Source organism: Misgurnus anguillicaudatus, chromosome 9 (assembly GCF_027580225.2).
Source record: "Misgurnus anguillicaudatus chromosome 9, ASM2758022v2, whole genome shotgun sequence".
Taxonomy (NCBI): Eukaryota; Metazoa; Chordata; class Actinopteri; order Cypriniformes; family Cobitidae; genus Misgurnus; species Misgurnus anguillicaudatus.
In genome coordinates this window covers 4,870,950-4,883,164 of record NC_073345.2, presented here as the reverse complement: position 1 = coordinate 4,883,164, position 12,215 = coordinate 4,870,950, and the positions used below count along the sequence as shown (strand labels likewise).

The window sequence follows — 12,215 nt, the reverse complement described above, 5'->3', positions numbered from 1 at the left end:
CAATTTTTTGACTTTTTACAGGTCCAAACTACTCATTAATTTTTTGTTAATTAATTAATTTGTCTGACATTCTAAACTTAAGGGGTTGTGCACACCAAAACTTTTAAACGCGACTGAAAACGCCTGGACAACGCCGAATGCCAGCTGTTTTTCAGCTGAGCGCTTTGGTAGCTCTGATAAGTCAGCTGTGAGACATTTTGTTGATGTGATGCTTGTCCTGCCCCTCCTCCACTGTGATTGGACGGCCGCGTGAGAACTGACATTGACGAGTGGAGCTTTTTACCCCAAAGTTGAATATTTTTCAACTCTCAGCGCTAAGCGGAAAAACCGCCGGACGCCGGTTTTCAGCGCGGAAGACAACCGCTAGCTGCTGGCTTATTTGGAAACAATTGAAAACAAGCGCCGGCCAATGGCGTAAAAGTTTTGGTGTGCACGCCCCCTAACTCATTCCCTGCCAGACTTTTTTTGAAATTTTGCCTGCCGTAATTTTTTTGTAATTTTCACAAAAGTTTTAAAATAAAAACTTCCAGGGAAATTTTCTTATAAAAATATATAAACATACAAATATATCACATTAAAGAACAGACCCTCTGCTTTCAAACAAACAATAAACAAACACACAATAAAAAAAGGGGGGAAAAAGTTTCATCCTATCTATATTTTATGTCTGCTTATAAACTTTTAAATATGGGTATTTTTCTTCAAAAAATATGTTTTTTAGCAAAAACTGAAATAATTGCACTTTTGTGAAGGAATTTTAGTAGAGATTAGATTCAGAACGAATATCAAAACAGAAACACAGTGTAAAATTAATGAATAATGTTTTGCTTCCGTTTTTTATAAATTGGGTAACCCTCTAACAGATAATCGCGGTATTACAGATTACCATTAAAAAGTCATCAAGTTTATTTTATGCAAATGTTTTCTCCTAATTGACGGGATAACTCATCAATAGTGGGGAAAGAGTTAAAAATCAAACATGCCTTATCTGGCACCTCCTTTAATCATCTGTAAGCGTAACAACACTGACATGTAGGTATGATGCTGCGTTTACACCAGCCGTGGTAGAGGCGTCAAGCGCGAGTGATTTCAATGTTAAGACGCGCTACTTCGTGCGAATTGAGCGTCTGGTGCGGTATGTGTGAATGGTGCTTTTTGTGCATTTTGCGTTTGACACGAATTTGCAGCTTACGCCCGAGTTGAAAAATTTGAACTTTGGCGGATTTTCGCGCCGCGTTAACCAATTAGGAGCCTGCTTGCTGCTGTGGCAGAAGCCCCGTCCGAGTCACTCATTTAACATGAAGGAATGCTTGATATTGTCCTTAAGCAGTCACCCGGAGCTATACGACACACGTTTTTATTTCTATAGAGACAGGAATAAAAAGGACCTCGCTTGGAAGAGTGTCAGTAAGGACTTTGGGCAACCTGATAGTAAGTTGTAAATACACTTTTGAGTCACGTGACATTTATCGACCAGCGCCGTTTATTTTCCCCCTATAGTAAGGTTACAAATACAAACCGGTAACTCTCTCGATAAATGCACCATTAACATCAGTCATCTTGCAAACAGACAACCGCATAGCACTTGCCCCTCCCACAAGAAGCAGATTTTGCCTCTGACCCACGTCAAATGCTTGCTTTTCCGCGTGTCTACTTCGCTCTAGACGCGCGAATGCATTCAAACTGTTCAAGCGGCAAACTAGGCGCGGTAGACGCGATTTTGGCGCCTGAAACACGGTTGGTGTAAACGCAGCATGAGAAACATGCTGAAATGAAGATCCCAAGGCCCTATTTCAAACCTGATACTGAAATGGTTCAGATTAATTGCATCCTGTTCATTGACATTGTTGGACAAAGATGGTTCACACTTCCAAAGCTCGACACATTTGGAAGAACCTATTCCATCGGAAAATAAAGGTCTATCATAGACACTTTAACTCTGTTTAAAAGTCATCTACTGCCCACATACAGTAAGCAGCTACCATCTAAAGCAATATGGAGCCTCATAAGTGACTGATTTTGATGGGTAGCCACTCCCACACATTTACAAAAGTAGTGCTCTGCATCATGACAGAATTATCTATTGCTGACACTGCATTCTTTTAAGGTTTTTTTGCAAATCTGTGTTACTAGTGGTTTAACAGAGCTGTTTCTTGTTGTTGACTTGTGGTCGTAGCACTCGTATTTGAGAGATTTCTGTCGCTGTTGTTATAACACAGCTTTTATAGCACAAATTCTTTCACCATCATCAATAATGCTCTCTAGCTGATAACAAATACTAAACAGAAGTGCAGAGCATCCTACAGGAAGTCACTCGCCGTAATGACACCTCCCATGGAGAAGTGATGAAAAGATGGATAGAGAAATATGTCACTGAAGAATTTCACAGATATACAGTATTATCATCATTAACTTCACAGATATTCATTCATATAGCTCTATTGCTTTTGAAGTTTTGTTGTCGGAGAAGTGGAAGACAGGAAAGATGTTTTGTTTAAAAGTGTGTTCACAGGCATAACAGGTACAGGTAAAAAAAGGAAACATAGGATACGGTAAAGAAGGGCATTGATGTGCTTTCACCACAGGTGCTCTATATATAATAATCATAGTATTTGCAGACATAATATACAGTAGAAATAATAACATATATATATATGTGTGTGTAAAACTCGTGCAATACATACGCCAAACTCCACCCCGGCGTGCACACGACACGCCAGTCCCCCCCATTCACCCAAACGGTTGTTTTATTTATTAGTTTCCCAATGTTCTCCCGTTTTTTAAACCATTTTCGCTTGGGTTTAGATTTTAGATTTGCTTAATGAGGTTATTTAATATACAGGTTTCTCCATGTTTTTGTCCATATTTAAGACATGGTCGCTTGGAATTGGGGTTAGAATTGGGGTTTGGGTTATGATGTCATTTTTATATAACAAAAAGTTGTTCTAACCCTAAACCCAAGTGAAAATGGTAAAAAATAGCAAAAAAATTTAGAAACCAATAAATAAAATGACAAAAAAGATGCACCGTTTAAGTAAATGGGAAGGACTGGCGTATCATATGCACGCCAAAGTGGAATTTGGCGTATGTATTGCACGATTCGTGCTATTTTTACACAACTCCGTGAGACTGGGTTGGATTTGTGTATCCCTGCAATAAAAGCTTGGTCACATAACCTTATTAATGTTAATCATTTGGTTATCCATTTAAATGAATATTTACTCTAAAATAACAAGGAATTCCAATTTTTAGCAAGGGCTACCTAGCATGATGAGCTAATAAACTAATATAACTGTTTTGTACAGTAGAAATTTAGAAATGTACTCACAGGATTTTTCTTCTTCTTGTCTTTGTTTTTGCTGGGTTTGCGGTTGCTCACGAAGTAGTGAAGTGTTCCATATTCAATCAAAGCAGCAAAAACAAATATAAAGCACACGGATACAAAGAGGTCCATAGCTGTGACGTAGGACACTTTGGGAAGGGACTTCCTAGCGATGGTACTCAGTGTTGTCATAGTCAGCACAGTTGTGATTCCTAAGAAACAGATTAAATACAGTTCAAATAAAAGCATAGAAAATGTCTAAGTAGGCTGATAATTTCTGAAAGAATCCAAATGCAACAGATTTAGGTTAATCATGTTAGATTCATGTTAATATACTATTCTAACACGTGATGTTTCTGTAAAGCTGATTTGTAACAATGCACATTGAGTTGAACTATATAACTACATTAAATATTATTATAATATTATGAAATACACTGAAAAATACAACAGTAGAATTAAAAATAAGTTTTTGCACAAATATTTTTTAAGTAAATTTCACACATATTGAAATTAAGTACATCTACTTAACCTAGTTAAGTAAAATTACAATGTAAAAAATATGTGAAATTTACTTAAATTTACACAAATTTGTAAGTACTTATAAATGGTTACTTCTTTAATGGAATCTTCCAGATTTAATCATGTACATTTTTTTCTTTTCTTTACATATTTATTATTACAAATTATGATGAGCAAGTAAGAAGGGACTGATCTCAGTACTGGCATTAGCACAGAAAAACACTACCAAAACACACTTTGGCCGACTACCAAAACACACTTGTAGCCAATCAGCTGTAAGGGGTGTGTCTACAAACCGACATAGTTGCCTGGGTCGTGTATGTGTGGGGAGGGTCTATTAAAAGAAGGTCCAAATTCTATTGGGGTAGGGGCGTGATTGTTTAGGTGATTTCAAATGTCAACATTGGCTTTCAGAGAAAATTTACCCCCCATCTTTAAACACTAAAGTGTCTTTATTTGTATTTAAAAACACACAAAATAGCGGTCATTTTTTTATTTAACTCTCCAAATGCAGTCCCATGCAAAGCATTCTGGGACTACAAGTCCACGTATGTCTACCAAAATCATTTATGTAGTTTCAACACAAAATTATTAAGTTAATTTACTGTCACAAATTTAAGTGGTAAAATGAAGGTAGATTTGTTCCATAATGTGTTTTCAAATGTGTTATTTTTAACTTAATTTTTGGATTATATATAATACATTTTTACTATATATATATATATATATATATATATATAAATTAAGTAGGCTACACATTTCTATGGGTGGCTTTTAAAACAATGATTATTACTATTTTAATATTTCTGGAAATTTGTGTACAATCTCTGTTTTAATACACTGTAATCATATCCCTTAACTGTGAATTAAATACATTTCTAAACTGAATAACTGCAATTACAATGTAAACTCTTTAAAGTCACCAGCACGTAACAGTCAACAGAGAAAGTGACCTAATGCCAAGGTAGAAGTACATCCACTACATCATGTTTTTTTCTTGAAATAAGGTCAGTCATGGAGAATAAAGATGTAAATTGTAAAGCAACAACACACGCATACGTGGGATTTTGACATGCATCACTATGTAATATGTTTGTCTGCATGTTTTTAATCTATTAGCTTCTACATTTATTTTTGCAATATCCACGTCTACACCTTTGGTAACAGTGATTGGATGTTCTACAGGGGCTGAAAATAATCTTAAAGCCTGTAATCCTCTTTTTGGTCTCCTGCAATTTTTTCAAACTGAACTCCATTTGTGAAATCCATTTCAATTGTGTTGATTCGTTCACTGCTAAAAGTGGCAACTAGAACTGAGAATTACATTAAAGCGTAGGCTATGCTTTCTTGAAAGCAGGACAGAGTTTAACATAACATTCATTGCTTTAAAATGTAAAATTTAAATCTAGAAAATTTACCCAAGGAGGTTCTGGCTGGCACTGCATCCTTATTGATCCAGAATGAGACCCAGGACAGTACAACAATCAAAGTGCATGGGATATACGTCTGGATGGTGAAATAACCCATTCTTCTGCTCAAGTCAAAAAAGACGGTCAGCACCACATAATCTCCTAAAAGAAAAACAAAAAGACATTTTATGGAGAAGAAAAGTAACTGGTATTTCCAGGCCATTCTTTAATATTACTCCACGTTACTGTCATCAAAACTGTACCCTGGAGATGTTAAATGTTTTTCACCACAAGGATTTTCGCTTTAAACCTTTTGTTTCCGTTGGAGACGCGGAGAACCGTGATATGTGCTTTGCTCCTGTGGTGTCTTTGGTCTTAAAATTGCCCAACAATGCACAAGCTATGTCAAAGGCATCCCTGATGCACAAAGGTACACAAGGCACCATTACCGCTTACTGCAAACCATCCACAAAGCTGGGAGAAAATGTCAGCAAGGGCATCACTAAAGAGCTTTGGACTTACAAAACACAGTTTTCCTTGAAATATCTACTTCAGTCACAAATAACAGGGTAGGTAACCTACTTGCACTATTCTGAAACGATACCTTCCTCTCCTCCTGATGGTATCATTAAGACCACCTGCACCTGTGTGTTTAATACGCAGTGTATCTTGTGTTTCTGCTGATGGGGCACTCTCTTGACGGGCCGATGCTCTGCGAGGTCCGCGCTCTTCAATTTGTTTTCATTAAGAGCTGCATTTGATGAAGCCCCTAAGCAACATGCTGCCTTGTTCTGCTGGCAAATTGCTGTAAAAACATCCTAATTGAGCAAACTCAGCAATGTCGGTGTCAAAGGACATCACTGTCTGCGTTTACTAATAAGGCCTCACCTTAAGCGCTCCCATGACTTACTGTTAGACAACACCCACTCTAAGTCTTTGACGGCTTCTGCTAGGCTCATTAGATTGAACACTCGTCTGGAGGAAACACAGATTGACAACACACACCCTATTAACGCAGTAAGACTACATTAAGACCTGTCGATGCTGGCTCAACACAACAGCGGTAGAGTGGGAGAGTTTTGATGGATTGAAAAAGCCTTTAGTCGGTCTTTTGCAAAAGTTTTGAATGGTTGGTGCATATAACATCAACAGAAAAGACAAACATTTTTCTAACCAGACAAGTGCTTTTGCTTCAGTATCTGAACTTGACTTAAAACAAACGATAAGGTATCTGGGAATTGTAATATTTAATGTATATAGAATTTGTATTGGTATTGGTATTTGTAGAAATTAACACCAAAGCAGATTTTTATTGCTGTGTGAAACGTATAAACATTCCATGCCGATTCGACCAAGCCATATGGTTATGGTTTCATTTTCCACTCTCAGGCTGGAAATAGCGTCCTTTGGAATGTAAGCACTATAAATGACTTGATTGCGCAGCAGAAGTGAAGCCGCTGCAGAGTTTGAGCGGCCATCTTACTACGCCGAACCGGCAGAGGGCGTCATTGACTTACATTTAAAATCATGATCTACATTCACCCGCTTACAGCGTATCAGTCACACAACATTCATTTTTAGGATACGTAAATTAATTGTTTATGTTTTAATCGGGCAGGATAAGGGATTTATAGAAAACGTTAGAGTGAGTGTGTCTGCTGCATTCTGTTTACACAGGTGTAAATAATCTTTATTGACAATAAGCAGTAATTGCATACACACATGGTACTCAAACAAGATTTCAGAATGAGCTCGTTTGTCATAAATAGTAAATTTGCTGCGATATGTCCGCTGATCTAAAACGTTCGCTACAGTAATGAAGATAAATGTACAGTAACTCACTGTTTAAAGAGCACCTATTTCATTGCTAAAAAACAACATTAACATTAACTGCCCATTCATGTATGTGATAAGCAAACCCGCGTTGTCGTCCTGTTTATAGGCGCATATTACTACTGCGCTGTTTAAATAACAAAAAAACATATTGCGCCATTGACTTTAGACTTTAGACCAGGTTTTTGTTAGTCAATGGCAAAGTCTATGTTAGTTGCTTCAAAATAGCAACGCGCCAACAATGCGCCTGAACACACCTCGTTTTCAGACCAGAACGCAAAATTGGGCGCAAATGCATTTGCTATTTAAACATCGTGACGCTTAACGTGAAAATGATAATTGCGCTGGGTTGAAATAGCAAAAAACACTTGGATCGCGCACTGTACATTTTTGTATCTCCAGATTTCACTGTCTTCTTGAAACGCACAATTCAGTTTGGTTTGGGGCCATTCACATTTATTACTTTTCCAGGTGCTTGTGGGTCAACAGCAGACACTACGGGAGCGCAAGCGCCTGAGTGGTTTTGATAAAAGAAAGAAAGCTGTGCGGTCACGTTTTCTGTGTAAATGTAAATGTCCCCTTAGCAAGCATGCTGAGAATTCCGGGACAAAATCGGTTTGTAACCATGCCATGTTGAACCAGGCTTAAAATGAAACATATCTGTAACCAGTATTAGTTAATTTTATAAATACAGTACATCCTCACTGTTAAATGCCAACTAGAAATTTCTACTGGTCTGTATTGCTAACCACACATTCACAACTCATACAGTATGTCAAACATAAATACATTGTGATGCATCACGGCATCATAATCAAGACTGAAACTACACAAAGTACACAAGAAATCAGCACTGTGCCCTTTAGAAAAACTGAGTCAGAGGGATCTGTCCACATTTCTCATGCATGGTCTGTGTCACTTTGGTCTGGTATGGCCAAGTAGGTATTAGTAGGAGGCTAAAGATCTCCATAGAAGTGCATGGTATGGGTTGGTAGGTTTTATGGTATGGTATGACTTTGGCAGTGGAGTTTCCACTGCTGCTACTTTACTTTATATCTTTCTGAGCTGGGGTGTCTCAATTTTTATTATTTTGACACAAAGAACATTGTTTATTGCATATAACAATAGAAATAATAAGAAGGGCTTTAGCATGAGTATGTAACAAAGTATGTTACTTACTACCGTAATCGAGTAACAAAGCAATTTTGTAATCATATGTTCTAAACACAACCCCCTTTATCCCCATTTATATTACCCGTCATGGTTTAGAAGCAGCACGTGTTTGCTTCTAAATGGGTCAACCCCATTGCTGGTTTTACCATATCTCTTTTCTTATTAAAATAAAATATTAATGAAGATGCTGCGGTGGTATCAGTCCTCCACTCAGATGGTGTGAACGTTCGACTGAAGTAGCTGCGTCATCTCCATCACATTTATTTCTCTCTCAACTCAAGGACTTCAAAGCCCGTAGCTTAGTTTGTCTCTAATGAGAACGCTGTGCAACACCTCAAAGCCTGAATCTGCCTGCAGATCTCATCTGACAGCCTGCTCGTCTGTAATGGAACAAATGGTGGAGGTTTAAAAAAAATGTCTGTTTGCCTTTCATCTCAGCACAGTGGGAACACTCTCAGACTTCTCTATGAGGGGAGCGTTTTTATTTCTCTCTCGTCTTTCTTTCTGCTTTGCAAGGGTATGCAAATCACTAGCAACCAAGAATAGAAGGAAAACTCCACACAATGAGGAATGGTACAAATAGCAATCCTCATTTTTTTATGGATTTGATGTGTGTTTTAATTTGAGGGGTATTTGTACTGTTGATGAAAAAACATCCATGCTTGATGCAGTACATGTAATGCACATATAGCTGAGAGAAACGGAAAGGTTAGACTTAATTAGTTTCATCAGCTCTTTTTGTTATATCCAAAAAATCTCATTTGATAGGAGCAAATTAATCTCAGACGGAGTTCTGTTTTAAAGAACATTTAAAGGTCCCGTTCGTTCTGCGTTTTTGAACCTTTGATTGTGTATACAGTGAGCAATATAACATGTGTTCATGTTTCACGTGTAAAAATGCGGAATTGTTTACACATTTGACTATACTTCACAGCGCTATACAGATGTGAAGTTCCTCCTTCAGAAATACGTATTAAGTTCTGATTGTGTAGTTTGTTGAGTGTGTTGTGATTCAACAGCAGCTTAGCTTGCCGTTAGCAACTGACACATTCCTGTGGGCGGAGGCTAGTAAAAAAAACTGTTCTAGTGACGTCACTAAAGCAGGAAGTGGAGCATACCGTGCACCTCATAAGCTAATGAAATAGCCTCTATTATCCATATACTAATGAATGGTTAAGAGGCTTGGCGTCCTCTATTAGCAAAGCCAAAACTAATCAGTAACTGATCTGATTTTCTCTATGAAGAACACCTATTAATGTACTCATGCAAAGCCCTAACTGGACATAGCAGGTGACGTCTTTCATGGACCCCCGACTCGTGAGGAGGAGGATGGAAGGCCTGTAAAACTAAGGTCCTAGCTGGACAGGTAGAAATCTTAGGAACATAAACTGGTCTCGGGTGAAGAATGGCTTTAATATTCCCCAAAGCAAACTCCAAACAAGATGGGGAGACAGAAAGTATCTGTAAATCGCCTACCCTTCTCAGAGAGGTAATAGCGAGCTAAAACGTCAGCTTAAGGAATACATGTTTTTTCCGAAGCTGACTGTATAGGAACGAAGGGAGCTAAAGAAAGCACATCTAAAACTACTGCCAAGTCCCAGGCTAGAACTCTAGACATAAACAAAGGCCTCGTCCTCAAATTTAAATGCAGGAAACGTAAAACCAGAGGGTGCTTCCCTAAGAAGCCCTCAGATAGAGGTACAAAGAGTCAAAAACCACACTCGGGCCAGCCAAAATGGGGCTATCAGAATAAAATTGATCCCTTTTAGGGGCTCTCTCTCTGCAGCACTCCTGGAAGCAGAGCAATCGTGAAAAAGCATACAGCTGTCACCTCGGCCATGCCTGTACCACAGCGTCCAAGCCCAACTAGACTGAATGAGTCAGAGAAAACCATAACTGGCAGTGGTTCTCTCTCGGGATGCGAACAGGTCTACTTTTTAGCTTGACTGTATCTCTCCCAAATCTACTCCACCACCTCAGGGTGGAGTCTCCATTCCCTGGGTCTCAACCCATGTCTTGACAGGATGTCTGCTCCCATATTCTGGACTCCAGGGATATACATTGCTCTGATCAACAGAAACTTCTCCTGGGCCCAGAGAAAAATCTTATGCGCCAGTCTGCACAGAGAGCGCAACCTCGGGCCCCCCTGATGATTTAAATACAAGACCACTGTTGCATTGTCTGTTCTTACCAGAACAAGATAGTCTCTGACAACTGTGAGGAAGTACCTTAATGCGTTCAGCACAGCTAACATCTTTAAACAATTTATGTGCCAATGAAGATGTTGCACTCTCCACAATCCCCTTACTGAATGGCCTTCCACAACCGCTCCCCAGCCTGTAAGGGACGCGTCTGTCATGGAATTTATCCATTTTTTCAGGGAATGAAAATATGCGCATTTCTCTCATTATTCAAAATGGTTGCCCCTCTGGGAAAACTCTTTCGGGACACCACTGTAACAGCCTCATCTGCAGGAGACCAAAGGAAACTATGTTGGATGCTGCTGCCATTAGACCCAATACTAATACACCTAAAAGTGAACCTGAGATACTTCTGATGCTGTGGAAGGATTTAAATGTTAAATGTCTAAGTCTATATCTATGTTTAAATGTCTGATGCTGGACACAATAACCAGAGTGGTTAGCATCTTAATCCTGAATCTCCTCAGAGAACGATTCAGATCACTGAGATCTAGAATTGGTCTCAGCCCTCCATCCATTTTGGGTATTATATACTACAGACTGTAAAACCCTGCTTGAGTTTCTGAATATGGGACCTTTTCTATTGCTCCTTTCTTTAACAGACATATTAATTCCTTCTCTAACTCCACCGCTTTTACAGGATCCACCTCGGTGAACAAAATGCCTGCAAATTTTGGAGGGTGAGATTCGAATTGAATTCTGTATTCTTTCTTTATGGTATTTATTAACCACTGTGGTGTTTGGTAATTTTTTTCTACTTGTGTATTATCAACTGTATTAAAATGTATTATGAAACTCTCGAGGTTCACGTAGGGTGTTGAATGTATGTGCTTGGTGTCCTAAAAAACGTATCCAGGAAACATCGCAATGGATCACATAATTATTTCTAAAGGGCTCTTTGGAACGGCTAGTACACTGTTTTTCCCCCGCAGCCCCATGTGACTGTCAGGGCCTCTTAGACGCTGCCTTGCGGGCAATGATGACGTTTCTAAGATCTGCCCTGTCTGACCTCTTTTCTTGTTGTCATTGCTGTTGCTGCCGCCTCACCCACAAGCTCTCACTGGAGGAGTGCGGGTAGCTAAACTTTTTGGCAAACGATCTACAAGAGCATCAACTGAACCTTCGAATAAACCCTCAGGTGATATAGGTGAGTCCATTAAAATTGTCTTATCTGTCTCCTTTATACCAGACAAGTTTAGCCACAAGTGTCTCTCTGTTGTGACCAAAGATGCCATATATCTACCGGTCGTCTTTGCCCGAAGTCTTTCATAGCCCGAAGCATTAAATCTGCTGTCCACCTCAGACAGCAGCTCTGGGTCTAAAGGCTCTCCCTCAGATATTTCATTTAATAAGTTGGCCTGATACGCTTGCAAAATCGCCATGGATTGCAAACATGCACCAGCCCGTCCCGCTGACATATACGCTTTACCTGCTAGAGTAACGCGCCATGGTAGTAAAGGGACTTTTAAAGAAGATGCTGACTTGGGGGAAAGATAATGCGCCAAAGTTTCTTCTACTTTGTTATCGTCCAATATACATGTTAAGGGTTTCTTCCAAGATCTGCACACTGAGGTGGGAAGCCAGCTCATCATAACCCATAGGATTATTAATCATTTCCTATTTTTTTAATGTCTCATTACCCATTACGTCTATCTCTTCTGAGCTCGAGTAGTCCAACATGGTAGGACTACATGGTAGCCGTGAGGAATGCAAACATTAACCTCCTCATAAAATACGGAAACAAGGTAGTGAAGC

The 12,215-nt window shown here is 39.0% G+C and overlaps 1 protein-coding gene across 7 annotated transcripts in view; it reads right to left on the bottom strand.

Annotated features, from left to right (window-relative positions):
- The window catches only part of gabrg2 (gamma-aminobutyric acid type A receptor subunit gamma2), a 70,774-nt gene that overhangs the window by 5,634 nt on the left and 52,925 nt on the right, over nucleotides 1-12,215 (bottom strand). For all 7 annotated transcript variants that reach the window (XM_073871051.1, XM_055180205.2, XM_055180206.2 and 4 more), the window contains 2 exons: nucleotides 5,263-5,415; nucleotides 3,329-3,534 (listed from right to left, as the gene is read on the bottom strand). In XM_073871051.1, the coding sequence (XP_073727152.1) occupies nucleotides 3,329-3,534; nucleotides 5,263-5,415 (359 nt within the window). The remainder of the gene's footprint in view (nucleotides 1-3,328; nucleotides 3,535-5,262; nucleotides 5,416-12,215) is intronic.